Source organism: Carettochelys insculpta, chromosome 2, assembly GCF_033958435.1.
Source record: "Carettochelys insculpta isolate YL-2023 chromosome 2, ASM3395843v1, whole genome shotgun sequence".
Classification (NCBI taxonomy): Eukaryota; Metazoa; Chordata; order Testudines; family Carettochelyidae; genus Carettochelys; species Carettochelys insculpta.
The window spans coordinates 12,932,324-12,958,946 of record NC_134138.1 but is presented as its reverse complement, the minus strand read 5'-3'; the positions used below and the strand labels follow the sequence as shown (position 1 = coordinate 12,958,946).

General features: G+C 40.7%; 1 protein-coding gene across 3 annotated transcripts in view; it reads right to left on the bottom strand.

Annotated features, from left to right (window-relative positions):
* Window positions 1-3,082: 3,082 nt before the first annotated feature.
* The window catches only part of AGO2 (argonaute RISC catalytic component 2), a 120,666-nt gene continuing 97,125 nt past the window's right edge, over window positions 3,083-26,623 (bottom strand). For all 3 annotated transcript variants that reach the window (XM_074986613.1, XM_074986614.1, XM_074986615.1), the window contains 8 exons: window positions 20,588-20,772; window positions 18,668-18,827; window positions 14,064-14,154; window positions 12,792-12,986; window positions 11,839-11,973; window positions 9,340-9,441; window positions 6,539-6,738; window positions 3,083-5,789 (listed from right to left, as the gene is read on the bottom strand). In XM_074986613.1, the coding sequence (XP_074842714.1) occupies window positions 5,681-5,789; window positions 6,539-6,738; window positions 9,340-9,441; window positions 11,839-11,973; window positions 12,792-12,986; window positions 14,064-14,154; window positions 18,668-18,827; window positions 20,588-20,772 (1,177 nt within the window). In that variant the 3' untranslated portion in view covers window positions 3,083-5,680. The remainder of the gene's footprint in view (window positions 5,790-6,538; window positions 6,739-9,339; window positions 9,442-11,838; window positions 11,974-12,791; window positions 12,987-14,063; window positions 14,155-18,667; window positions 18,828-20,587; window positions 20,773-26,623) is intronic.

The following is a 26,623-nucleotide window of genomic DNA, read 5'->3' as shown; positions in this document are numbered from 1 at the left end:
CTACGTCTACACGTGAAGCCGACATCGAAATAGGCTATTTCGATGAATAACGTCTACACGTCCTCCAGGGCTGGCAACGTCGATGGTCAACATCGACGCTGCGCAGCACCACATCGAAATAGGCGCTGTGAGGGAACATCTACACGCCACAGTAGCACACATTGAAATAAGGGTGCCAGGCACAGCTGCAGACAGGGTCACAGGGCGGACTCAACAGCCAGCCGCTCCCTTAAAGGGCCCCTCCCAGACACACTTTCACTAAACAGCACAAGATCCACAGAGCCGACGAGTTGCAGACACTGTGCATGCAGCATGAATCCCCCGCTGCAGCAGCAGCAGCCAGAAGCCCTGGGCTAAAGGCTGCTGCACACGGTGACCATAGAGCCCCGCACGGGCTGGAGAGACAGCGTCTCTCAACCCCCCAGCTGATGGCTGCCATGGAGGACCCCACAATTTCGACGTTGCGGGACGCGGATCGTCTACACGGTCTCTACTTCGACGTTGAACGTTGAAGTAGGGCGCTATTCCGATCCCCTCATGAGGTTAGCGACTTCGACGTCTCGCCGCCTAACGTCGAAGTTAACTTCGAAATAGCGCCCGACGCGTGTAGCCGCGACGGGTGCTATTTCAAAGTTAGTGCCGCTATTTCGAAGTAGCGTGCATGTGTAGACACAGCCTATGAGACGTTTGCTAGTAACTTACTGGGAGAAGGATCAGGTCTACAACACGTGTGTTGTATATCGCTATCTAACTTGAGGAATTTATAGCTGCAATTCATAAGCACAAAAGAAAATTTGATTTAACCAGCAAAGTGCAATGCACTTGTGATTACAATCTCATCCTGAGGACACACACAAACAAGAAAATTTGGATAAAAGATTGCTAAAGGACATGAATGATGTAGGAGCTGAAGTTCTCATTCATTTCATTTTCGAATTACTTGGGCACTTTGAAGCCTGAATGACAAGGGTCCAGATGGTGAAAGATACTTTAGATGTTGCTGTGCTCACTGTTGTAATGCTTAAACACCTTTAAAAATACTGCTTAAGTGCTATTTTTCCAAAGTGATTTAAATCTTTTTGAAAATGTTGCCATTTATCTTAATAAATTAAAAAGCGATTTAATAATAAAAGCTTTTTTTTTTAAATCAAACATTGTTTGGATCAGAACCCTCATTAAATTACAGCAGGGCCACAAAATTTACTGAACTGCGTTAATCAAATATAAAAACTAAGCATATGTTAGCCAAACTTGTGGTTTAAAAATTGTGAGAGATACATCTGGGGAATAGAAGGGAAATGGGGTTAAGAGCCCTGCCCCCCCGGCCCACATACATTTACAGAGGGGGAATTTCTTCCAGCACAATTACCTGTAAAATTTCCCAGAAGGCTCTGGTGGATTATCAATTAATTATCTCCCCCTTATGACTTGGGCAACTGACAAAAGCCCCCTGAAGGTTTGTCTCCTGATAGCTTTAGAAATATTTAAGTTAATATGAAAATATTTTGGAAAATACCAACTCATTCAAAGATCTAGCACTCAACAATATTTTATTACTGGGATTTAAGTATTTTAGGCTGAATCAAGTCAAAATTATGACTACTAAAGCAAACTGACAAGTATGCCTCTACAAATGGCAATGCAGGAGGAGAAGTGCAGGAGCAAAGGACTGCCTCAAACAGTTAACCCAGAGGGGGCAGAAAGGAGAACAGATACCTCCGTCCCCTGTCAACAGAGCGTAACCTCTCAAAGGGCGACAACACATTTCTCAAGTGTCTAGAAGGGTCTATGACTCTGAGTAATCCTACTGGATTGATGTAACCCTCCATCGGCCCCAACACCAGAACTACCTAAAAAGGTAGAATGCAGATCAACAATAGGTTTGTTTTTTTTTATTTAGCATTTTTTAAAATGGTGTTCAGTGAGTATTTTCTCTCTGCTTGTTTTGTTTTGCACCTTTGAATAGCAGCATTTCTATTAGTTTTTGTAGCCTCTATCTGCTCCAGTAGTGTTGTTATTTAGTACAAATATGGCAGGAAATTCTAAGTTTTAGCTGACACCTAACTCGTAATTTATCCCTTCATTTTCCAAAACACATGAAAGGCTTCATGTAACAATTTCTAATGAATTCATCACTTGTTATCCTTTTTCATAATCATTTTACATAAATGTAATGCTAATACAGGATCTGAGATTGACAGCTATAGAGCCTGGATCCTGTTTTTCCACAAAACAACATACTGCAACTACACACTTGTTCCACATTGTTCAATCCGGACTTGGTTTTACTAATAAGAAAGCCAGTTGGTGCAAATGTAGCTCAGAGTAGAATCACTGTAACAGAACAGGTTCCACATCATGGTTATCTAGCAATTGGAATTAGAAATTTTTTGCACAGGCCAATGAACTACAAATAGCTTTGGTTTTTGCTGACCTGAGTTGAATATGCACTAATGACAATAGTTAAAACTATCAGCCTTACATAGGAATTCAATAGCATCTGTAGGGCATGTGTCACAATCTTAAACTTCATATAAACAATCTTTTATAATCATTTAGTCCTTAAGAGAGAATATTGTGTGTGAAAATTTGTACGTTTACCCAAGATATTGCTGTCCTTGCAGGGTGGAGTAAGCTGAAAGGGCAAAAGGTGTATTGTTTATTTGACTGGGGCTGTATTGGTCTACGCATGTTGTTTCGATTAATATTTGTAAAAAAGAAGTTACTGTGCACACAGGTTGCCTACTTTTCAAAGTGCATTGCCCATGAAAGACTTCTCCTAAACTATTTAAACTTAAATGATATTGTGGACTAATTCACTGTGTATTTCAATAAGAAAAAAATCAAAGCCATTTTTAAAATTAGTGTACACACACACACACACACACACACACAGAGCATAAATTTCCAGGTCCCACCATACTGATAATTGTCCCTCACAGGTTTGTGTCCTTACATTCAAGGGAATCATACACAATTCCCATTCATGCTAATGGGACACAGTGGCAACAGACATACTTTGGTGGAGTGTCTGCAGAGCCCCCACAGCAACCCTCTACATCCATGCCTAACGGATATTTGGGCTGCATATTAGGGGTCTTCGGAGCGCAGGCTGCAGGATCGGTCAGATCAAGTAGACCACAACTCTCATATATGAGAAGCAGTGCCAGAAGAAGAGGCACCATAGCCCTTTGTTCTACTGTTGATTTCAGGAGTGGGACTGAGGTGGATCCTTGATGTATCTGGTTGCCTATACAAAGTAATTTACTCCAGGTTTGTGCAGCAGGAAAAGAGGAGAGTAAGATGATGAGTATCACCCTGAGCACCTAACCATAAAAAACACCAAGAACTACTACGGAATTTTTAAAATGGCTGACTAATTTAACTTACTAAAGAACTGTCTGATACTGTGCCAAAATTAAAACCAGCAATGAACTTCTACACTGCTTAAAATACTGTAGATATAAAGTGCAATACACTCATCATGGAAAAGTTAAAGCAGATCATCTAAATTTTTTTAGTGGAGTCTTTTGTAACCTGCTTAGTAGTTACAAAGGGATGAATTTTTTTTTTATTTAAATTACCAGTGTAATTAGGGGTAACTCTGGATTTACATTATTGAGAATGCATTTTGGCCCACTGATTTAAACAGCAAGGCAGGAATAATTAACTACCATGATGTACATACGACTGACTTATCCATTAACAGAATTTACAGCCAAATAACACGAGCAACAACATACTGTGTTACCAAGTGCAGACCTGAACTTGTACAAAAAATTATGCACCTAAAACTTTCAGGCAGCCTACTGGGACATTTTCTGGCTTACACAAAAGCAAACAATTCTAGTCAATACAAAATATGGCACTGACACTAATTTTGGAGGACACTGCTTGCCCACTTTGATGACTAGAGGTAAATGTGCTTGCAACAGATGCTTGCAACAGTAGTTAAATGGCTGCTAGAGGAAAGGAAAAAGATAACTGAAATGAAACAAAGGAAGAGAATGCAATTTAAACAAATGCACATGCTTAATATGCATTTGATTTAGCATACAAGAACAAGAACAAAATCAAGTGAGCATAAACAACTTTCAGGGTCCCCCCAGCCTCTTCTAAAACTGCTTATGGTGTCACAATTAGTGCAATGGTTTATATATGTATTGTGATTTATATGAACCCAGTGTGCAAACTAACAGGAGCACATGTGACTAATATTTACCAGTTTTCATTAATGCTTCTCCTAAGAGAATGGCAAAAATTTCAGTCATACCACTGACCTCATGTTAACAAAGAATTTCACCTTCTTCCACAAGTAAACTTCAGCAGCTTCCTAAGAGTTATTTTACTGCATAGATTCCATTAAATTTGCCTAGCTAAACTATGAATAGTGAGCCATTCTCCTCAATATAAACTGCTACTCCACTGATAATCGACAAATAAATAAAGTAGATTTGTTTTGTGCTTTAATGGAGAATGTTGGTTTCAAGGTGTGCATCTCTGAATGCACAGGTGAAACCTGCCATGTTGTATGCATGCTGAAAGAAGTCTTTCCAGAAATTACAAGCTATGCAATATACACTGTATATATCTCTGACCTCTGTCATATAAAAGTCAATTGCCTATTCCTGCATCTGAATAATAATATCTCCATGATAAGGTTTTAATGTCTAAAAATCCAAAGCTTTCTTGATATGTTAACAGAAATATGATGAACACTCCTTAGTAAATAAAATAAATAGCATTTAGTCTATCACAATAATACTGTGAAACATATAAAATTTACAAAAATTCAAACATAACAAGTGAAGAAGGATTGTACTGTATTTATCATCACAGACCCGTATTCTTAAGAAACTTTGGAAAGTAAGTGTCATAGTCCTATAGGACAAATTCTATGATTATATGTCAGTATGATTTAAAAAAAATAGTTTAAAAATTTAAAATGGCACATTTCATTTTTGCCAATCTCATCAATCATATTAAAGGTTCGTATACAAGTTCATTTTTTCTGAAATTATTTCATAATTCAGTCTACGAAAAACATCTTCAAATGCAGCACAATAGAAGACATTCAAGAACAAATTTCAGAAAACACATTTGCTCTTAGACACACACACACACACACAATGATCCTGTAAGACAGTGGAGGACCAGAATTATTATTTTTCTGCACTTTGAAAATAAAAACTTTTGTAAATGCATCCAGAATAATCAAGGCTTCATAAATATCCAGGTAGTGCTTTTCCTTTTCTTTGTATTAAAAGCAAGCTCACAGCATATGAGCCAATCAAATTTGATGTGAATAAGGTATTTCCAAATTATTAAACACACAAAACAAATTGAATAGCAAACTACATGTAAAATCTTTACTTTGTTTTTTAGCCCTGAGATCACAGCTTTTGATTTAACTGCAAAATATGGGTCTCTTTTCTGACAAGCAGCTTAGAGATTTTGGCAAACCACATTTCCAACAACAATGGGGTTTTATACAGGTCTGCAGTCCATAAATCAAGTCTGAAATTCTGGACGGAAGGCTCTCTCGCAAATGGAAAAAAATAATAAAATAAAGATGCATCACTCATTGCTGACTGTCACTGTAGCTCGGGCAACTGTTGGTCTAAGTGCAGCTGGTCTCACGTGAATCCAACTCTAATGAATTGCTAAACATTAAAACATGTCAAGCAAAGTACATGGTACGTAACGTGTCCTGGTGAACCTGAACTGCTTTAGCAAGTGCTTGATGATCTCTCCCATTACTTTGACCAGAAGTGTGGCTTCCTTCAGCACTAAAGGTGGGGAAAAGAAAAGAGAAGTCTTATTTAATCTCTCTCTCTCTCTCTCCTAAAATACATTATTTTGTTTTCATATAAACATTTTGAATATTGTCTTTTTCTCTAAGCTGCACAATTGGACCACTTAAGGAACATAACTGACTGACACCTTGAAAACAGGAATTTTGTTTCTCTCTCCCTGCTGGAGATAAGGTGTTGCTTTTCATAGCCCCAGAATAAGAGAACCAGCATAAGGACCATTACTGCACTATTCCACAGTTTTGGGTAAAAAAGAATCCACCACCAAAGGCGTAGAGGTTGCACCTCTTAAATGTGGTTCTCTATCCTCTGGCAACATCCGTCGTCCAGTGAGTCCTGAGGCTGGGGCCAGACTGGAATCCATGGGTTGCAGGTCACGGACCAGGGCTGGAGCCCCCTGCCTGCCCCATGGAAATGCAGGGCCACAGATGGAGTCCCTGCTTGCTCCACGATAGTGCGGGACCAGAGCTGGAGAACCCTAGCAGCCCCAGCAGAGGGATCCCAACTGGAGTCCTGGGGAGCATTGGTTCATTTATGATTTTTACTTCATTTGCTTGTACACCTTTAATGTATAGTGCCAACCCCCTTCCCCTTCAGATACTATTATTCAGTGGAACCCAGATTTACCCATCAATTGCTTAGCAAGAAGGCCACAGACCTCAGGTAGAAAGCCCTATACCTCCTTCCTGTTAAATTTCTTAGCAGCTTCTAGCACCATAACTCACCTATCATGTTCTTTATCCACCAGGTGATACCTGGCTCTGAAGGCAACCAGGTGTGCATAGTATGCTGGCGCAGGGATTGAGACGGAACGTGTACAACGTACATATGTATGACACAGCTGGTAGGTTAGAATTTGCAGTTCATCTGAAGAGAAACGATTGTCATCCCAGAGGACGTGATAGTGAGAAGGTCTGCTTGTTCCCTAAGGACAAATCACAGAAGACATTAACAAGACTTTTCTGATGTTTTCAGTTTACCTATTTAGTAGGAAAACCAAATTAAAACATTATATTTTAAGTATGATACCTCTAAAACCAGAATGTCCAACATGCTAGCCACATGTGGCTATTTGGCAGCTGAATGTGGCAAGTTGGCTTAAACAATAAAAAACTCAAAAATCATTACATTTTCAGAATAATGTTGCTAGTTTGCTTCAGAACTGGTTGGACACCATGGCTCTAAACTGCATGCTATCAGTTAAGCTTGATTTTCTTGATTCATCCTCCTGGTGGATGGGCAGGGGTTCTCAAGCACATTTGTGATGATTATGCCCCACAAATCTAAATTTGGGAGGCAAGTTCAAAATATAAATTAAGGACATTGAAGGGGCTATGCTATCCCTCCTGACATGTTTTGTTTAGGTGTTATGCCCTTTAATGGAACATAAATCTGATATATTTGGATATACATGCCCACCCTACTCTTAAGCAAACACTCTGAAGTATAGGAGCACCTGTTTAATATCTTAAATTGGAAGAATTGCAAGGATAAAGACTGTGAATAATCTTTCATATTAAGTCAGATATTCTTCCAGTTATCTCTTGCAGTAGCAAAGCTAACTACTTTTCCCCATTTTTCTTTGAGACTGACACCAAGAGGGTAATGCATAAAGCATTAACCTACCTATAAGTAATTCATACACATTCACTTTTGTTTCCACACTTCTTGGGAGTTGAAAAAGACCAATTGCCCCCTATTCTTGCATAAACCTTTGAACATAACTGCTGAAAGGAACTGTGAGACAGTGATAGCTCATATTTGTTACACATGTAATCAAAGGAAGCCAGTCTAACTTTCCTTATTATATCATTAATTCTTGCTAATCCTTTTTCTATCAAAATTGTCTTAAGCATAGAGACGGTCTTGATCTGGTGCATGGGTTCTCTCATTGTGGCACGAGTAGAGAATTCATAAAAAGAGTGCAGGTAGCCTCTTAAGGTTTATAAAAGAAGAAGAGAGGGAAATAAATGGCATAGCTGAACTTTTTTTTTCAATTTGAAATCAAGCTTGTGTGTATACAGAACTATTGGATGGTACCCACCTTACAGGAGGCTATAATTGGAATGCTAGATAATATATATGCAAATATGGCAACCTCCTACCTTCAAGTTGCCCAAGATTTTTAGAGCCTTGTATTACAAGCTATTTTTATCACACATAAATTGCATTATAGGTCTATTTATTCTACTAAGCAAGAGAGACATTGATATCAATGTTCCCTCTAATTTTTTTCAGTCTGTGTCCACAATAAATTTTATGTGCACCACCAGTAGAAACATATGTTGTCAGCACTCTGCTAATCAGCTGAGCGGCATTTCAGTCTCTCGAAGGATGGCCGCCCAAGCGCATAGCTTACACGGAACCCTGCTTGTGGGGCAACAAGATAATGATATAAGTCATTTGTGGGCAGATATTCATTTTGGCTATTTCAGTTCTCCCCAATATCAGAGATCTTTCCAAAAGTATCAACTACATTCAATAATGATGGGATTGATGAGGATGGATTCTTCAACAGTACAAAAATGCTATCAGCATATATGTTATTTTTTTCATTTCCTGTTTATAGTCACACCTTCAATAGCTGGTATTAATGTGTTTACATTGACAGTGGTTCAACAGAGATTTAAACGAAGAGTTAAGAAGACAGAGCCTTGTTATGTCCTTCTTTCTAGTTAAAATATGGAAGAAAATTCTATTAGTTGATAGTGAAGCAAGGGGAGAGTTGTATAAGACAGCCATTAGATAAGTCTCAAAGGCCTTTTCTGCTTCTAGAAATAAGGCTATAGAGGGAACATCTCATCTTGCTGCTACAAGTGAGACATTTTTCTTGCATTATCAGCAGCTGACCTTCTTTAATGAAACAACTGATTTGTAGATGGCATGATGGTGTTCAGTCACCTTCCTAAAATTTTTTCCACCTATTTTGCAATTTGTATTCAACAGAGATATTGGGTAGAAGTTTCCACGGTGATATCAAAGGATTTTGAGATACTCTATTTTGTTTTCAAGCACAGCACTGAAAAACACTGCTCTTCTGTCATTAATGGAAAACAGGAGAAAAAATGGAAATAAAATTAATTCTTGGTAATTCAAGTGTGCAACTGGTGTTGGCACGCTGCCAAGGACAATGTTCCAAGAAGTTCTGCCTATGATTGGTGCATAGCTCAGCCAGATCTAAACTTAGATTAGATAAGGTCACTCTGAAAATTGCAGAGAGGGGTCAGTCAAGTAGACATATTCTAAAAACCTGTGAGGGCCACCACAGATTTAGCGGTTATGATTGGTCTATAAGCATGGACCAATCAGAAAGAATCTGAAGGTGACTGGTATGCTAAAACAAGTGTAAGAATAGTGCAAAAATTGGCAGAGAGCAGACAGCAAACCCTATGGAATTTGGAGAATTTGAGTTTGTTTTGGGGAATTTTTTAATGCTAATTTATAAAAGTTCTTCAGAAGCATGGAACAGTATAGCTGGTAGCACACACAAGAACGAGAGGACATGACTAACACAATAAAAGCATACCTGAATACCAGCATGACTACAAAGGTAAAAGTCAAACTCCGATGGATGGGTGATTTTTGTGTCCACTGTAGTACCTGCTGGAATGTTTCCACTTTTTCCAACCTACGTAAACAAAATCAGTAATAAAATACCATAAGGTGAATGACAATTTATGTTTTTCCTTCCATTGGACAGTAAAAAGTATATTCACGGAAACAAACATCAAAACTGTAACATAAAAAAGAGAGACTCCCTCAGTAAGTCTCAACCCCCATCCGTCAACCCCCTCCCTTCGCCCAACAGAACAAAAAAAACCCAAAAACCAACAACAACAATAAAAACCCAGGGATTAGACAAAGTGACAAATTATTCAACCAAGAATCTGGAAATGGGGCTGCTGCATTTCACATGCACCAGTAAGAGCCATCAGTTACTCATTCTTTCCTTCTATCAAACTTTAATATCAACCGGTAAAATACAGAGGACATTCCTCCATTGGCTGATCACCTCCCATTCTCATTTTAACATACCAAGAGGAACTATTCCACTGTTATTGCTCTTAATGGTATCTGAAGAAAGGAAGACGATGGGGCAGCAAGCCCCTTCCCTAAACTTAGATTCCTGTGCAAAAACCCTTAATTTGTTGTCAATTCCCCAATTAGGATTATGTCATTCATACAGATATACACATATGTATTAGTGCTGAGAGTCATTAATTGGAACCCACTATGGACTTCAAAACAATGTACTTTCAATACTGCATTAGATAAGGTTTATATACAGTCATAGAGAGGATGAATTCAGAGTCCTGGGCACAGGACCAGGAGCCAGGCAGTCCTCACTTATAACACTGACGCCCTCTGTAGACTGGTGGAATTTCTATTCTAATTTCTTCATCTCTAAAAACAGAAGAGGTTGTGATAAAAAATGTAGCTAGCAGGGATGGTTTTCTACTTTTCTACCTTCTTTTATCCTCCAGTACCAGTTCAGGAGGCAGGGAATGGAGTTAAGAAAACTATATTGGATAGCAGAAGCTCAAATTGCAGTTTAAGTATCTGCATCTACTAGTGACATTACAGTAACCTCTAAATTAAGTTCTCAAGAAATTGAGATTAAAAGCATGTCAGAAATGCATGTTTCAAGGGGCAATCAAACAACTTTCAAAATGATCAGGAAGACAAAAAGCACAGATGTTACATTTGAAGGCTGTAATGAGAACTGCTTTCCTTTTACATGGCAAAGCCAAATCAAGAGAACATTGACCTCAAATTCATGGGACAGATAAAACTCTAGCGCACCATTTTTGACTAGTACCAAGTGACATAGCAAGATTTTCTCCCATGTCTTTTTACACACATAGTCATCATCATCATCATCTGTTACAAAGCAGGTATTTCATTTTCCCTCCATGCTGGTAAAACAGTCTAATGAGACAGCTGAAAAAAAATATGTAATCAAGAGGGCTGGCCTTTTTCTCTGCTAAAAATCATAAAACTACCATCATATCTCAATGGAGGAAAAATGGAGTAAGTTCTTTAACACCAAATCCTATGTTTCAACACTGAAAACCTCTGTGCCAAGCCTGTCTTTAAAACACTGCTGGTAATACTTAGGAGTCCTTTTTCAGCGCTCCTTCTGCAGACAGTTCTCACCAATATCAAACAGGAGTTTTGCCTCTATACAGCATGATGGATGAAGCGAGCCCAAATAGCAAATTAAGAGCAGATACTGAAAACTCTTTCTGATGTGAACAATTCTGATTCATAATGGTGGTCTCATTGCAGTGAATTAGGACTACCTGTGTAATGATTGCTCACTTGAGTAGGATTAGGACCTTAATGCAGACCTCCCCATTTATGATGATTCCCTCAAAGTTTTACAAAAGATAAGGTATGTGTATAATTAGGAATGATGAAATTAAAGAAAAAAAAAGGGTAGAATATCAGGGAACCTTGAGAATGTTGTGCTGAGATGTCGAACAATGTCCCAAGGAAAGATCTATTGTGTAAGACAACAAAACTGATCTGGAAAAAGCACCAGACAAAAATACATGAAAAGGAACAACTTCTGCACTGATTAGAAGAGGAACTGACAGTTAACACACATTTCCTCTGTCTCTAATTGCATAACACTGAAATGTATTCATATATACAGGTGCAACAATCATTTTTCAGTATGCCACAAAATGGTGCCTATGAAAGCATCTGACAACCCTTTTGACTGTGTTCCAATGGAAGCAAAAATTCTGCATTTTAATTTTTCTGTGTCAGGAATACACTGAGATGGGAATATCCACTGATACTGGGCAAAAATGAGTTGGTCACGCTTCTCATCCAAAATGTATCCCACACCAGACAAACTGTTAGACAAAATATAAATTTCTTCAAACACAAGAATAATTTCCTTTACTCCAAAGGTATTCCTAAAATTACCTTTACTTAAATAGAAGGCAGTTTTGATAGTTGTGTGGGGTATTCAGGAAACATGCCATCACATGAATAGCAAACATTTAGAACATACCCTTTCATTTTTGTCCGTACAGAAGAGCCTAGTGTGATGCCTTTTCTGCACAACAATAAATGTAATTCCAGGCTGGTAATCTTTTTCTAGTTTAATACATGCTTCTCTGATAGCCAGCAATTCATGATGGAGAACCTAGTCACAACCAACCAACCAACAGAAAGACATGTAATAAATAAGATGCACACAAAGTTAATAAAATCCAGCAGAGTATAAAAATAATTTTACTGCTATTAGCTATTTAGGGCTTGCAGAGGAAGATATGAAATGTCATGAAATTTGAGTATTAGAAAGAAAACTTGATGTAACCACAAAGACTTGGAAAAGAAGAATAGGTTAAAGTCTAAGAACAGCAAGCATGTTTTTCCTAGATTTTGATAACTTTTTAATGTAATAAAGTGTGAAATTATTTTCAAAATTACTCAGTAAATATTTTTAAAATTTTAAAAATTAAAGCAGAAAAAATGTATCTCTCTGAAAACACATACTAAAATGCTTCACAAAAGCATGAGGCTTCGGAGAAAGAAAAATAAATACAAAAAGGTATTTGCCATTTTTTTGAGGTTTGGGGAGTAGAAAGAGGTAATGTACCAGGGTAGTATGTAGAAAAGATGGGAAAAAACTATAAATCTTACATTTTAGTTTAAAAAAAGAAAACACTTATTAAGCTATGCAGTCAAACCTCAGTGCTAAACCCTTGATTTGATCTCAGGCATCAAACACACACTCAATTTTCAAAAACAACATTTAAAAATGTTTTGCTATGAAAAAATGTGATATCTTTCTGTAAAAGGAGAAGTAAGATCCTGAAAACTGTGATGATGACACAGCCTGGACAATGTCCGAGACCTTTACAGAGAGGAAATCAGGTTTACTTCTTTTCCTGCTTCTAATTTTGCACACTCAGTTCACCGGAAGTCCTGCAACAACTCTATAAGTGTGAAGAATGTAACCTGTTGAAACTGCCCCTCTGAAACACCATCTCTGTAGAAAATGATGCGAGTTGGTTTAAATCTGGTTGATTTGTAGAACTGAATAAGCAGCTCCCTGACCATAGCTGCCAAGTCTTGGATGATTTCTTGACGATGCTGCTGGACACGCACAGTGGCACAGTATCGATTAGGGTGAGCATCCATGCTACCTACAGCCTGTTTTAAATAAACAAACAAACAAACAAATATTTTTTTTAAATAAAAGCCATGCTTAAAATCAAGCCATTGCTGAGAATCTTCTTTTTGGTTATTTTTAAAAGAACACATTTAGAAACAAAGACTAATTATTCATTATCTCACTAAAAATGCTACATTTTCTGCAGTAAACACAGAAAACAAAAATGCAGCCAAAACAGTTTTGTGCACAGTACTGTGACCATATCAAATGCTAAAGTAAAGATTTAGTATTAAATTTATCAAACAAATCTATGAACTTTTGCTTTGAAAAACTGAAGGAATTTTTAAAAAACAATCTTTATATAGACTTCAAACTAGAAAGACATGTTTTCACAACTGGATCACAACATGGGTGTGTCATGGCTCCCCAAGGGCTCCTACAGTCCACAACAGTCTTGGTAGCTAGGGATGCTATCACATTGCCCCATCTGCACTGAGCTGACAGAAAACAAGCATTCCTCTTGGATCAGGCTTAAGTGTTTTTGTCACTTACAAACTGGATTAATTCAGTGTATTAACTTATTTTTCAAAGCCATTTGCAAGGTTCAGATAGCACTCAACGAAGCACCTTGTTTGAATGCATGGGAATAATCAATGAGAACTTACTACACCAATCTTCTATAGGCTTTATTCAGCAAGTGACTACCAGTGGATTTCTGCGTATTTTGGGTTCATTACGAGGCAATCCACTACAGCATCATAAAGAACCACAAAAAAGCACAATGTTGCCAAAATACACTGTGCAGAGCATTTCAGTACTGTTATATGTATTATATCACTTACTTATTGGTGGTTATTACCCATGATTTATGAAATGACAGTCAGACCCTGGAAAAGATCTATTTTTGTGCAATTTTTAAAAGGTTTTATAGACTAGCCTTATCTAACAAATAACAGTAATTACCACCTCAATAAACTCTCCAAAAGAAGTTATATTTGACTACACAGTGAAATGCTATTTAATCCCTACTGTAGGATAACAAACCAAAAACAAACTCAACTAAATTAAAACTACTAAATAAAATCCTCTCTGAAAGACTACCACTGTTTACTCACTGCAGCAATGGAAGGCTTTTTTCCATCTCCAGCTGGTGGATGAGTTACATCTGCACCCAGAAATATGACAGGCTGCTGAAATACCGGTGGCCTAATGAAAAGAAGATGAAAGTTAGGCATTTATTGAATGTATCAGAGAGGTAGTAGTGTTAGTCTGTATCTTCAAAAACAACAAGAAGTCCTGTGGCACCTTACACACGAACGGATATTTTGGAGCATAAGCTTTTGTGGGCCAAGACTTGCTTCGTCAGATGCATCTGACAAAGCGGGTCTTGGCCCATGAAAGCTTATACTCCAAAATATCTGTTAGTCTGTAAGGTGCCATAGGATGACTTATTCTAGTTGTACAATGCTTTCCCAATATTAACTAATCAATCCTCAACACACTTGTGACAAAGACAAGTACTATCCCCTTTCATACAGCAAAGGTCCTGATCAGAGTCCCATTGTATTAGGTGAGGAACACATACATACTGAGGATGACACACAGAGCTTGCAGTCTCCTGTAATGGTGAAGTTAACACACAAATTTGTAAATTTTACTTCTTACAATGTATAGCATGCACAATTCCACAATGTATCCCTTGAGTATATTAAAATATTTAAAAAAAAAAAATCTCAGTCTTCTGTTTTGTGAGCATTCAGCACCAGAGGATGCTTGAAGTGCACCAACAGTGGAATGCATCATGGGCACCAGGTACGTATAATTTTTGGTGGTATCCAGAATGCATTCAAGTAGAACTGTCCCATCCATCAGACAGACTGGGTTAACCAACCCAAGATATGCACTTTGGAGGGCCCTGCACTTCAGGGAAACATGAGGTACAGGGCGGCCTACGAACAGTGGTGGCGGTGTTACTGAGTGACCTGCCTTGCTCCACCCCACTTGCATTGCTTGGAGAAGGAGCTGGAAGCCAGAAAGAAGTTGAATGGGGGTGGAGACTGGTCAGAAAGAGGCAGGGGCAGATGGGTCACTTCCTACTGCCAGTGTCAGGCCCCCTGCTAAATCCCCAGACCACTCTGCACTCCATGTCCTCCTGAAGTCCTATGGACAGGACAGCTCTGACAAATGTAAGCCCAAAACACTGATGGAGCCAGTCCCACATTCTTGAATATGGGTGGAGCATGGGCATAAAGGGCCCATGTAACTTATTAAGTGCAGAATGGACATGTGCAATCATTTGAAAAATCATAATGTCCCAGAATGCTAACTGATAAGAAATACAGAGTTTTAGTCCAATTGTCTAATATCTTCCAGTCAAAACAATCAAACTTCCTTACATCTTTTGCTTTAGAATAGATGTCTGCTGTCCCTTGCACTCTTGTTTGTCAACACCTGAGATCACTAAAGATCACAGGGAAATGAAGGGTATAAAAATGTTGAACCCCCAGTATGAAGCAGGCAAAATTACATTTGCCAAAATATTTATGTGGACTCCAAAACAGCCTAATTTATGGGAAGTGCCACCTGAGATGGCCCCATATATCCCAAGATATTAACCAATTTGTGAGAGCTCTCTTGGACCACTTCCACCTGAACAGCTATGGAGGAAGTTTCAAAGAGGGAGAGAGTCCTGGTGGGTCTGGTAATTATACAGGAAAAAGTGAGAAAACAGGAGACACCACCATCTCCTGAGGTACTGAGGAAGAAGGAACCCAAGGATCAATAAGGTGGAACCTTCCCCAGTTTTTCCAAAGGGGAACTTGCTGAGGCAAATTTCTCTTTAGGTACTGGGCTTGGTACCACAAGAGGCCTCCTGAGGTATCACTAAACAGGCTCACCGTGTCTCTTCAGGGAAATGTAACGATGAAGATTATGAGAGGATCTGGAGTCACAGGGCCAGTATACAGCACAACAGACCAGTCTCTTCCAGACAATACGTCCCTACTAGTTCATCAACAGGTAAACCCCACTAGGTAACGGGTGAAAATCTCCAAGAGGATAGAATGCTAGGCCTGCTGACGAAACACGGAAAGGGCAACTGACCCAGTGATTCAAAGGGAACATGAGCTCTCAGCTGCCACTGTGGCAGCAGGTGGAACATTGAGCCCCTTCAAATAGCCACTGGAGTGCTGGAGCTCCGTGCAGCACTGAGGGAGTATGTGGCAGGGAGGGGGATGTCTGTTGTCCGGGAGGCACTGAGGGCTGGCTGCCTGCCCATGATGGCTCTGTCAGCCCCACTGAAGGATGAAGATGCAACCTTTAAGATCCTGCTTCTGATGAGGAAAACAAACCCAAGTTGTTTGGCTAGTGTGGTGCAGTGTGTCTCAATGTTGGAAGTCCAGAGGAGATGGCCTGGGGAAGAAACATAGCCAGCTTGCAACTCAATGGATACCAGAATGTTTGGAGGTATCCATGGTACTGGGTGTTGAATCTAGTAGCTATGCAAGTGTTTGTGTGTGTCCACCAATTCCAGGTTCAAGGTCTGCCTACCAGTACTGATGGCACCAAGAAATTCAACAGATCTCACATTGCGGCACATGCCTCAAGTGTTGATGGCAATGGGATACTCTCTTTCTGCTACTGCAGCTGAGCCAAAGATGATGGCAACACAGACAGGATGGTGACCCCTTAGAGGCTGGTCTCAATGGCATCAATTAAGGTACTGGAATCCACAGTCCCTTCTGAAATGATATCTGCACTAGGGAGAGCCATGACACTGAGTGCTCTTCACAGCTTTATTGTTAGATTTCAGTATTGGGACCTCAACCTTCTGGACAAGTCTCTGGATGCAGTTCTTCAATACCAGAGACAGAGATAAGGGTCAAACCTGGAAGTCTTAAGACTGCCATGACAGAATCTGACTGAAGTAGAGGCACCTGGTCCCTACCCTAAAAAGGAAGGCTCTGTGGATGGGCACATGGTTGCTTCCAAAAGAACGTGCTTTAGACTGACCTTCCTGACTTTTTCTGTTCTGGGCTTCAAGTCTTGGCACCTGTCTCTGATGGGAGCGTCTCCTATGCACTTGATGTGAGCTTCTCCTATGCATTTTCTTGAATGCACTGCAATGTTTGACAATCCAGGGACCAAGATAGGCACTAGTGTTTGGCATCAGTACCCAAAATAGGTATGACCTAAAGTGTAAACTAAGAACAATGGCAATAAAATAAATCTACTAGTTGAGAACTACTCTAAGAATATAAACTAACAAGTACTAATGACTAACAACTATATGCAACAAAATATTAAGAAAAAAGGAGGCATTAGCAACTGCACTGTAAAATACTCAGACACATATCATGGGCGGAAGGAAGTAACTAAGTGATGATTAGAGGCACATACACCCTTTATATCATCATGCAGCAGCATGAGGCAGCAGAAGACATGTGCCGCCCTGAGCACCAATGCTGAGGGAAATCTTTCTCATCCTAGCGTCCTGTGTGGGCACATGCCTGACATGGAATGAATATGTGTTATCATGCAAAGACAGATCACTGTTTTGATATAAGAACATATTTTAAAGAGTAAAAATCTGAGGTCTTTCAGAATGGAAAGACTGATTTTTCCTCTTACAACAGTCACTATTTAATTATTTACGTTATCTCACAGTTTAGTTTATAATATACATTCATAAAAGTGTGCCTTTCATTAAACATATGGCTGCTACAAAGTGCCAATTTGCCTTTGTTTTGTTGTTTTATTATGATGCAAGTGTGAAGTTTCCTCATAACCATTATGAGATATGAACGGTACCCAAACCGTGCACATTCAGAGCAGTAAATGCACTTTGCAAAGGGAACAAAAACACATATTTTCCTTGTAGTGTGTTTCTCAAATACTTGTATTAGTTTTATGTTTCAGCAGCTGCTCCCTGATTGGCTTCATCTTAGTAAAACAGAAGTTTGCTTATCTGTGCAAAACAGAGTACTGGCTCTTGATGGAGGTAGAATTCCAGTGAGAAATAGTTGCTGTTTGTGTATTTAGAGCTGTACAACTTGCAGCACAATTACTTTTATTCAAACAAACTACTTCATAGAAGTAATTTTATTCCTTGTTATTCATGTCAGTATTCCGGAGGCTACATAGCTAAAAGAGACTAAGCTAGATTTTATTCTGGTTCATTTTTCATCAAAGCTGGTAGCAAAATCCAAAGTGTTGATTTGTTACTATAAGCATTCCATAAATTATTATCTTGAATTTCAGATTCAAGTTAAAATTTGCAGGTGTCGCAATTTATAGGTACGATAACATTTTTTCCTGAGTTGAATGGATGCAAAAGTCACTGACATACAAATACTGAGCCCCATTATTTCATTTTTACAAAGGAATTTAAGCATAGAGCCTCGTTTTATCCAGAAATTAGTTAAGAGAGATGCTCTCAAAAGACTGGCATTAGGAGAAAAAATACCATGTAAGAATTTCTTAGAAGTGTTTGCAATCCAAATATTGCAGCACAGTTCTATTACATTAAAACATAAAAGTGAAATTGAAAAGAAACTGATTATTACACCTAAGTGAAACTTCATAATTATCAAAAAATAAATTTATTTTTAATACTTTTAAGGTGAGATTAGAAACAGGTTAAAAAAGTCTAAACTATTTTACTCCAATTCATGTCCTCACTAGCATACAGAACTAAAACAAAACTTCCAAATGAACTTACCTTCCTTGAGGCAGTAAAATATTATTTACTCCTCCTAATTTAACATTGATCTTTAAGCAGAGATTGGATAGCGTTTGTGGTGTTGTTCTTTGCACATTTTTCATCTGGACACACTGTGTAGCCATCCCCAACACAGTGTCACCAACACGCTTTACTTCCGCTGCCAAGACAAAAGGGAAAATACCTACTTGAACATTCTTAAATAAGAAGTTAGATAAATGGCATTCATTTAGCAATAATCCCTTTTCTCCTTGTTTCACCTGTTCAAACTTTTATTTTCTCCTCACTGCTAATGAGCTATACTACCTTCCTTTTGCTGAAAAGACATGAGTTTTGTTGTTGTCTAAATGTATGATGGTAAATGAAGATTTATTTTATAGACTTTTTTTTTTTAAATACTGTTAGATACATTTTAAAACACTTTGAAAGCACTAGTTGCAACTCCCTGGATGAAGCTATGTTTTCAAGTGGACTTCAGAATGTAAATTCCTATTTTGTTCCATATGTACATACTCAATTTTCCAATAAAATTACAGAACATTCAATTATTAGCCCTTTGAATTTTTTATACAATCTTTCTGGTTAACTAATAATTTACTAATAAGTGTTTACAGTTAGGTTCTGTATGAAATCTTTCAGAGTTTCTAGTATTTTACTATAAAAACATAGCTTTAAAACATTATTGTGCACCTATACAGAAAGTGGTCCAGGTAAATTTTGAGCAAATCAAGTACAAGATATTTAAGATACATTGACTCCATCAACCAAGGATTAAACAGTGACTGGGAGTAGCTTGCCCCTTACAAAAGCAGCTTCTCTGCCCTGGGTGTTCACATCTCCCCATTAGACGCTGACAATGGGCCCACATCCCCCCGTCTGATCTGAATTGTTTTTTCCTCTTTTGATACATACTACTGAAAATGGGCCATTTCCACCTTGCTGAATAGACCTTGTCAGCTCTGGCCCTCCCTTTTACTGTGACCCCACTCTTTAAATATCTCTCTGGAAAACCCTCCCCCTATGCATCTGATGAAGCAGGTCTTCGCCCACGAAAGCTTATACTCCAAAATATCTGTTAGTCTATAAGATGCCACAGGACTTCTTGTTGTTCTTGCTTATCTGAAGTATATTATATTTGTGTACCAGTGTTTGTAAACAGGCATAGGTTATCATTTTGCTTCTGAGTGCAATTCAAAGTGATGAGTTTTGATCTACAGAATCATGTTTTGTTTGTTTCTTAATTATCTTAAGAATTCTCTTTCCCCTTGTACAATCTTAACAATCATACCACCTGAGAAGACATAATTATGTCTCTACATTTTAGCATACTGGAGTGAAAGACCTGGGAAAAGTACAGACGACTCTGGAATGCAACCTGCCAATATGATAAAACCTGAATTTTTCAGAAAGCTCACTCTTCATTTCATTTTTTATTAGAAGTTGATGGCTGGAGTAGATGGAACTTTTGGTGGAGCTGCCTGTAATTTTTGAGTTGACTTTAGTCAATTTTCTTTGTTATTTGAAAATTGATTGTACAGGTGGACCCACAGATCATGGTTTATCTTTAACTACATTTAAAAGGTTGAGAAAACTTAGCCATCAGATGTGGACACGAGCTCATATTTCCAGCTTATATAATATGCCTCCCTGGTAGCCAGGGAGAAATAGGACAGGAGGAGAAAAGAGAGAATTAAAAATAAACTGGAAGAGCTAGCTACAAATTAAGAAGTGAGGAAGTGTTCAACTTCAAAGGTCTGGAGCACCACGCAATACAAAATCAGGCAGGAAAGAAAATGCAAGGCCCCTTCTCTTCCTTTTGAATTATGTTTAACAGGTTTTGGTGGTGCAATTATTCATACAACATATATAGAGGTGACAAACATCCACCGCCTCCCACATATGTAATCAATATGCACTCACCATAAACTGGAGTCTTCCCTGGCAGAATGACTACCACAAGCTGTAGCCCAGCATAGGTGTTCTTTAGATGCCTGAACATAGGTTCCACACTATCAGCACCCTGGGCATATTTACAGAAACATGGCTGGCCCTGGATTGGCATTCCTGCATCTCTTGATATCTTCCTCAGCTGTTCTGTGAAGGACCTAAAGAATGCAGATATGTTAGATTACTAGGAAGACAGAATGAAACAAATTCTGTTCTCAATTATACTGGTACAATCCTTAAAAAAAAAAAGCAGTCAAGTAGCACTTTAAAGACTAGCAAAATAGTTTATTAGGTGAGCTTTCGTGGGAACCTAATAAACTATTTTGCTAGTCTTTAAAGTGCTACTTGACTGCTTTTTGTTTTGATAGTGTATAGACTAGCACGGCTTACTCTCTGTTACTATGGTACAATCCTGTTAATTTAGATAAGGTTGCACTGGTGTAAAAGAACAGAATCTCATTCAACACATGTATATTTTTTTCAAAGGAACCAAGTATTATTGTTCAGCTGTTAAAGGAGGAACGAAGAAAGAAAGGAATAGGGAGGGAAACTCTGTCATTGGTGTGAAATCATGGAAGATTCAATATGCACAACATACGCACTACCACTCTCATTCACTGCAATATACATCAGTTCCTGTGAAACACTCGGACAATGACATACTGGGTATCAGGGTAAAGGGGTATAAATCACACCATGATGGCCAAAATTGTTTCTTTTGCTATCTTGGTGACACCAGTATCTGGAGGACATTGGCTATTAGACTGAATAAAATCAATTCATCCTACACACATAATGTCAATTTAACAGTAACAGAGAGGGAGCTGTGCTAGTCTATATACTATCAAAAACAAAAAAGCAGTCAGGTAGCACTTTAAACACTAACAAAATAATTTATTAGGTGAGCTTTCGTGGGACAGACCCATTTCTTCAGACCATAGCCATACCAGAAAAGACTCAATATTTAAGGCACAGAGAACCAAAAACAGTAATCAAGGAGGACAAATCAGAAAAAAAAAAAAAAATCAATCAAGGTGAGCAAATCAGAGAGTAGAGGGGTTGGGGGTGAAAGGTCAAGAATTAGATTAAGCCAAGTATGCAAACGAGCCCCTACAGCAAATCAGAAAATTCCCATCCCAGTTCAAACCATGTGTTAATGGTGGTTTGAACTGGGATGGGAATTTTCTGAGTCACTATAGGGGCTCATTTGCATACTTGGCTTAATCTAATTCTTGACCTTCCCCCCAGCCCCTTCTATGCCTCTACTCTCTGATTTGCTCACCTTGATCGTTTTTTTTCTGATTTGTCCTCCGTGATTACTGTTTTTGGTTCTCTGTGCCTTAAATATTGAGTCTTTTCTGGTATGGCTATGGTCTGAAGAAGTAGGTCTGTCCCACGAAAGCTCACCTAACAAATTATTTTGTTAGTCTTTAAAGTGTTACCTGACTGCTTTTTTGTTTTGAATGTCAATTTAAGTGTTGTTTTACTTACGAAACCCCAATTTTTAGTTTTCTGACCTACACCAACACTCCTCATGCAGTGGTCTAGGCACTTAACCGGAAACCTGGTTCTAATCCTCATTCTCAACCTTGACTCGCCACTTGTACCATCTAGCAAATCACAACCTCTCTTTCCTTCTTATTTGGAAAGTGGAATTAAGATACTCTCTGACTTCATGGTGACTTAGAATGGATTTCAGTTATATGCAATAGGAGAGATGCCATCTTATTTTTTATTAATGCCATCGACCTCCAGAAAGGGAGTTTCTTGTAATAATGCTAAATTTCTACCCTTGAAGAGTTTGCCCTCATCTTAAAGCAAAACTGTAAACCAGATTTAGCTGCAATTAGTCATTTTCAAAATCGATGATGTTAGCCTAACAAGCTAACACTTTTACATCCAAAAACTAACCACATTTTTACCATCCAGTCTCCCTCCTTCTCACTAGAAACAGCAGCAGTGAGGAAACACCATCCCCCTTGTATCACACTGCCAGCATCTGAACTCCAGAAAAGACCAACAGAGGACATTTGGGAGTGAAGAACCCCCTCCTTCTGCCTCCAGCCCTGTGCAAGGGCGTGGGGAATCTTACAAGATTTTTTTCCCCATGATCATCTGGACAAAAGAAGCTCCCTGCCCCACAGCTCCCCCCAAGCTCTGACTAGGGCCCCAAACAAAACAAGACGTCTTGCTGACTCATAAGTCAAAAACAGCAGCAGGTCTACTATTGGTAGCTACTGGCTGAACCTCGCTAATCTGGAACTTTCTTGTCTGGCAAACTCCATATTCCGGCATGATTTTAGTAAGCCAGATGGCCACTTATCATGGGAGTGGCCAAGTTTCCTATGGTCCCATAAAATTTGTTGATAGCCACCAGTCCTGGGTCTCAGTGTTCTGTGCTGTTATTTAGCTGCACTTTACTCCTATAAGTCTTCTAACAACCCAGTAAACAGTGGAAGCGTTGGCAATATGCTAGAAAATATTGACCTTCCGTCGTCTGGCAAATTCTCTCATCCAGCACTGGTTAGGCCCTGAGGGTGCTGGACAAGAGAGGTTCAACCCCTACCCTCTCACAGGACCTGCCAAAGAGCACTCCAGTGACCTCTCCCCCAGAAAGAGAAGTTACTCACTTGTAGTAACGATGGTTCTTCGAGATCTGCCCCCGTGGGTGCTCCACAGTAGGTGTCGGGCTCGCCCGGCGACGCAGATCGGAATTCTTCTCACAGTTTCCCCTGGACCACGCATGAGCTGAAGCGCGCCGCTCCCTTGCGTGCCCTCAGTCATATGCGCGATCCGGTCCCCGCCAGTTCCTTGACCAACTGCCCCGGATGCTCCTGAAAAACACCGGACAGAGATCCGAAGCGGGGAGGATGGGCGGGTAGTGGAGCACCCACGGGGACACATCTTGAAGAACCATTGTTACTGCAAGTGAGTAACTTCTCTTTCTTCGAGTGGTCCCCGTCGGTGCTCCACAGTAGGTGACTACCCAGCAGTAACCCCAAGTATGGAGGTGGGTACTCGATTCATGTGCAGCTTGCCCCCGAGAGGACTGCTGTCGACAGACGGGTATCCTCATCGAACACCCGATGCAGGGCATAATGCTTGGCAAAGGTGTCGTAGGATGACCAAGTCGCCACTCTGCAAATGTCTTTCAGCACGATTCCCTTGAAGAAGGCCGTTGATGCCGCCACCGCTCTGGTGGAGTGAGCCCTGGGTGAGGCTAGCAAGGGGGTCTTTTGAAGCTTGTAGCACAGTTTTATACAGGACACAATGTGCTTGGAAACTCTCTGGGAAGAGAGGCCTTCCCCTTTTGACCTGGGAGCGAGAGACACCAGAAGCCTGTCCGTTTTCCAGAAGGGCTTAGTTCTGTCTATGTGAAAGGCCAACGCCTTCCTCACATCTAGGAGATGCAGGCGCGCCTCCTTGCTGTAGCTGTGAGGCTTCGGGTAAAACGAGGGTAATACTATTGGTTCGTTAATGTGGAACTCTGAGGAAACTTTCGGAACGAAGGCTAGGTGTAACCGTAAGATCACCACCTCCTTTGAGAATACGGTGCAGGGCGGCATTGCCATTACTCCTGCGAGCTCACGCACCCTGCGGGCTGACGTAATCGCAAGAAGGAAGGTCGTTTTCATGGTAAGTAGTCAGAGGGGTACCGCGGCTAATGGTTCGAAGGGTGGTCCTGATAGCGTGTGGAGTACCAAGCCTAAACTCCACGACGGTGGTAGAGGTTTTCGAGGAGGGTACAGGTTTACCCGCCCCTTCAAGAAGTTTGTGACGATAGGATGGGGGAATACGGTGGGCCCTTCCTCTTTGTGCTGAAAAGCTGATACAGCTGCAAGGTGGACCTTTAGCAAGGATAGAGAGAGCCTGTCTCGTTTGAGGTCCAGCAGGTATTCTAGAATTACAGTTATAGGAAGGTCAAGAGGAGCTAACTGTTGGAAGAGCACCAGGTGGTAAAGCGTGTCCATTTCTGTTCGTAAGTCCTCCTGGTGGAGGTCCTTCGGCTACACTCTAAGACTTGCCTTACTCCCTCCGTACACGTGCTCTCTAAGGCGCTAAGCCATGGATTAACCATGCTTGTAGGCGGAGTCCCTGAGGGTGCGGGTGCACTATGGACCCCTGAGCCTGCGTGAGTAAGTCCGGCGCTACTGGTAGGGGGAGTGGTGGACGATCAGACATGCGCAGAAGCAGGGGAAACCATTGTTGTCGGTCCCAAGTTGGAACTATGAGTATCATGCGAGCTCTCTCCCTTCTGGCTTTCTGCAGAACCCTGTGGATAAGTGGTGTGGGGGGGAAACGCGTAGAGTAGAGGGCCCTTCCATGAGATCATGAAGGCGTCCCCCAGGGAGCCCCCCGCCCTATTCCTGCTCTGCAGCAGTACTGGGGGCACTTCTTGTTGCGCTGGGAGGCAAACAAATCGACTTGGGGAAATCCCCAGGTGTGAAATATGCATTGTAGCAGGTCAGAGCGGATCTGCCATTCGTGTGTGAGTGCAAAGCGCCTGCTCAGTTGATCTGCCTTCACGTTGTGGGCGCCCGGCAAGTACGAGGGCTTTCAACGTTATGTTGTTGGCAATGCACCAATTCCACAATCGGACTGCTTCTGTGCATAGCGCACGGGACCGTGGCCCTCCTTGTCGATTGATGTAGAACATGGTGGAGGTATTGTCGGTATTGATCCCGACTACTTTGCCGCGCAGGTATTTCCGAAAATGTCTGCATGCATTGAACACTGCTCTGAGCTCCAGTACGTTTATGTGCAGTGTCTGTTCCGCGGGGGACCATAGCCCTTGCGTCACCTTGCTGCCAGTGTGCGCTCCCCATCCTATGTGGGAGGCGTTGATTGTAAGAAAAATGGAAATTTGTGGTTGGTGGAAGGGCACTCCCACTAGCAGGTTCTTGGTATCTGCCCACCACGCTAGCGACTTCCGTACCTCCGTCGTGGGCAATACTACCCTATGGACGGAATGGGCTGCCGGTCTGTAAACACTTGCCAGCCAACGCTGCAGGCTTCGCATGTGTAACCTGGAATTCTGTATCACAAACGTGGCAGCCGCCACGTGCCCCAACAGTTGCAGGCATGTGAGGATCGGCACTGCGGGCCTGTGTATCATGTCTTGCACCAAGGATTTGATGGTGCGGAAGCGGGCATCGGGCAGGTATACTCTTGATGCGGTAGAGTTTATGCGTGCCCCTATGAACTCTATATCTTGCGTGGGTTCGGTCTTTGACTTTGCAAGGTTGATAACTAGGCCCAGGGAAGTAAATGTGTTCGCGGTGACGTGTATCATGCGTAGGACCTCTACCTTTGAGGCCCCTTTCATTAGGCAGTCGTCCAGATATGGAAAAATAAACACGCCCTGCCTGTGCAGGTAAGCTGATACCACTGCCAGGGTTTTGGTAAAAACTCTGGGTGCCGAGGATAGGCCGAACAGAAGAACCCTGTATTGGAAGTGTTCCCCGCCGACCGTGAAGCGGAGGAAGCGTCTGTGTGCCAGATGGATTGTTATATGAAAGTAAGCATCTTGTAAGTCGAGGGCTGCAAACCAGTCTCCATCGTCCAGTGCCATAAGGATGGAGGCAACTGTAATCATCTGGAAGCGCTGCTTGCGCAAGTAGCTGTTGAGGCCCCATAGGTCCAAAATCGGCCTCCAGCCTCCTGTTTTCTTCTCTATTAGGAAGTAGCATGAGTAAAAACCTTTCCTTTGGAATTGTTCCAGCACTCTTTCCACCGCCCCTATGAACATGAGGTGATCTACCTCCTGCTTCAGCCGTGCCTCAGGAGAGGGGTCTCTGAGAATAGGCCGGGTGGGAGGTTTCGTTGGTGGTAGTGACTGGAAGGGGATTGTGTAACCCGTGGCTATAATTTCCAGCACCCATTTGTCTGCTGCGATCTTTTGCCATTGGGAGTGGAACGGTTTGAGGCGATGATGGAACATGAGGTGAGAGTGGCATTGAGCGATGGTGTTGATAGTGCAGTCCTCGACATACCCGTCAAACTTGCTGC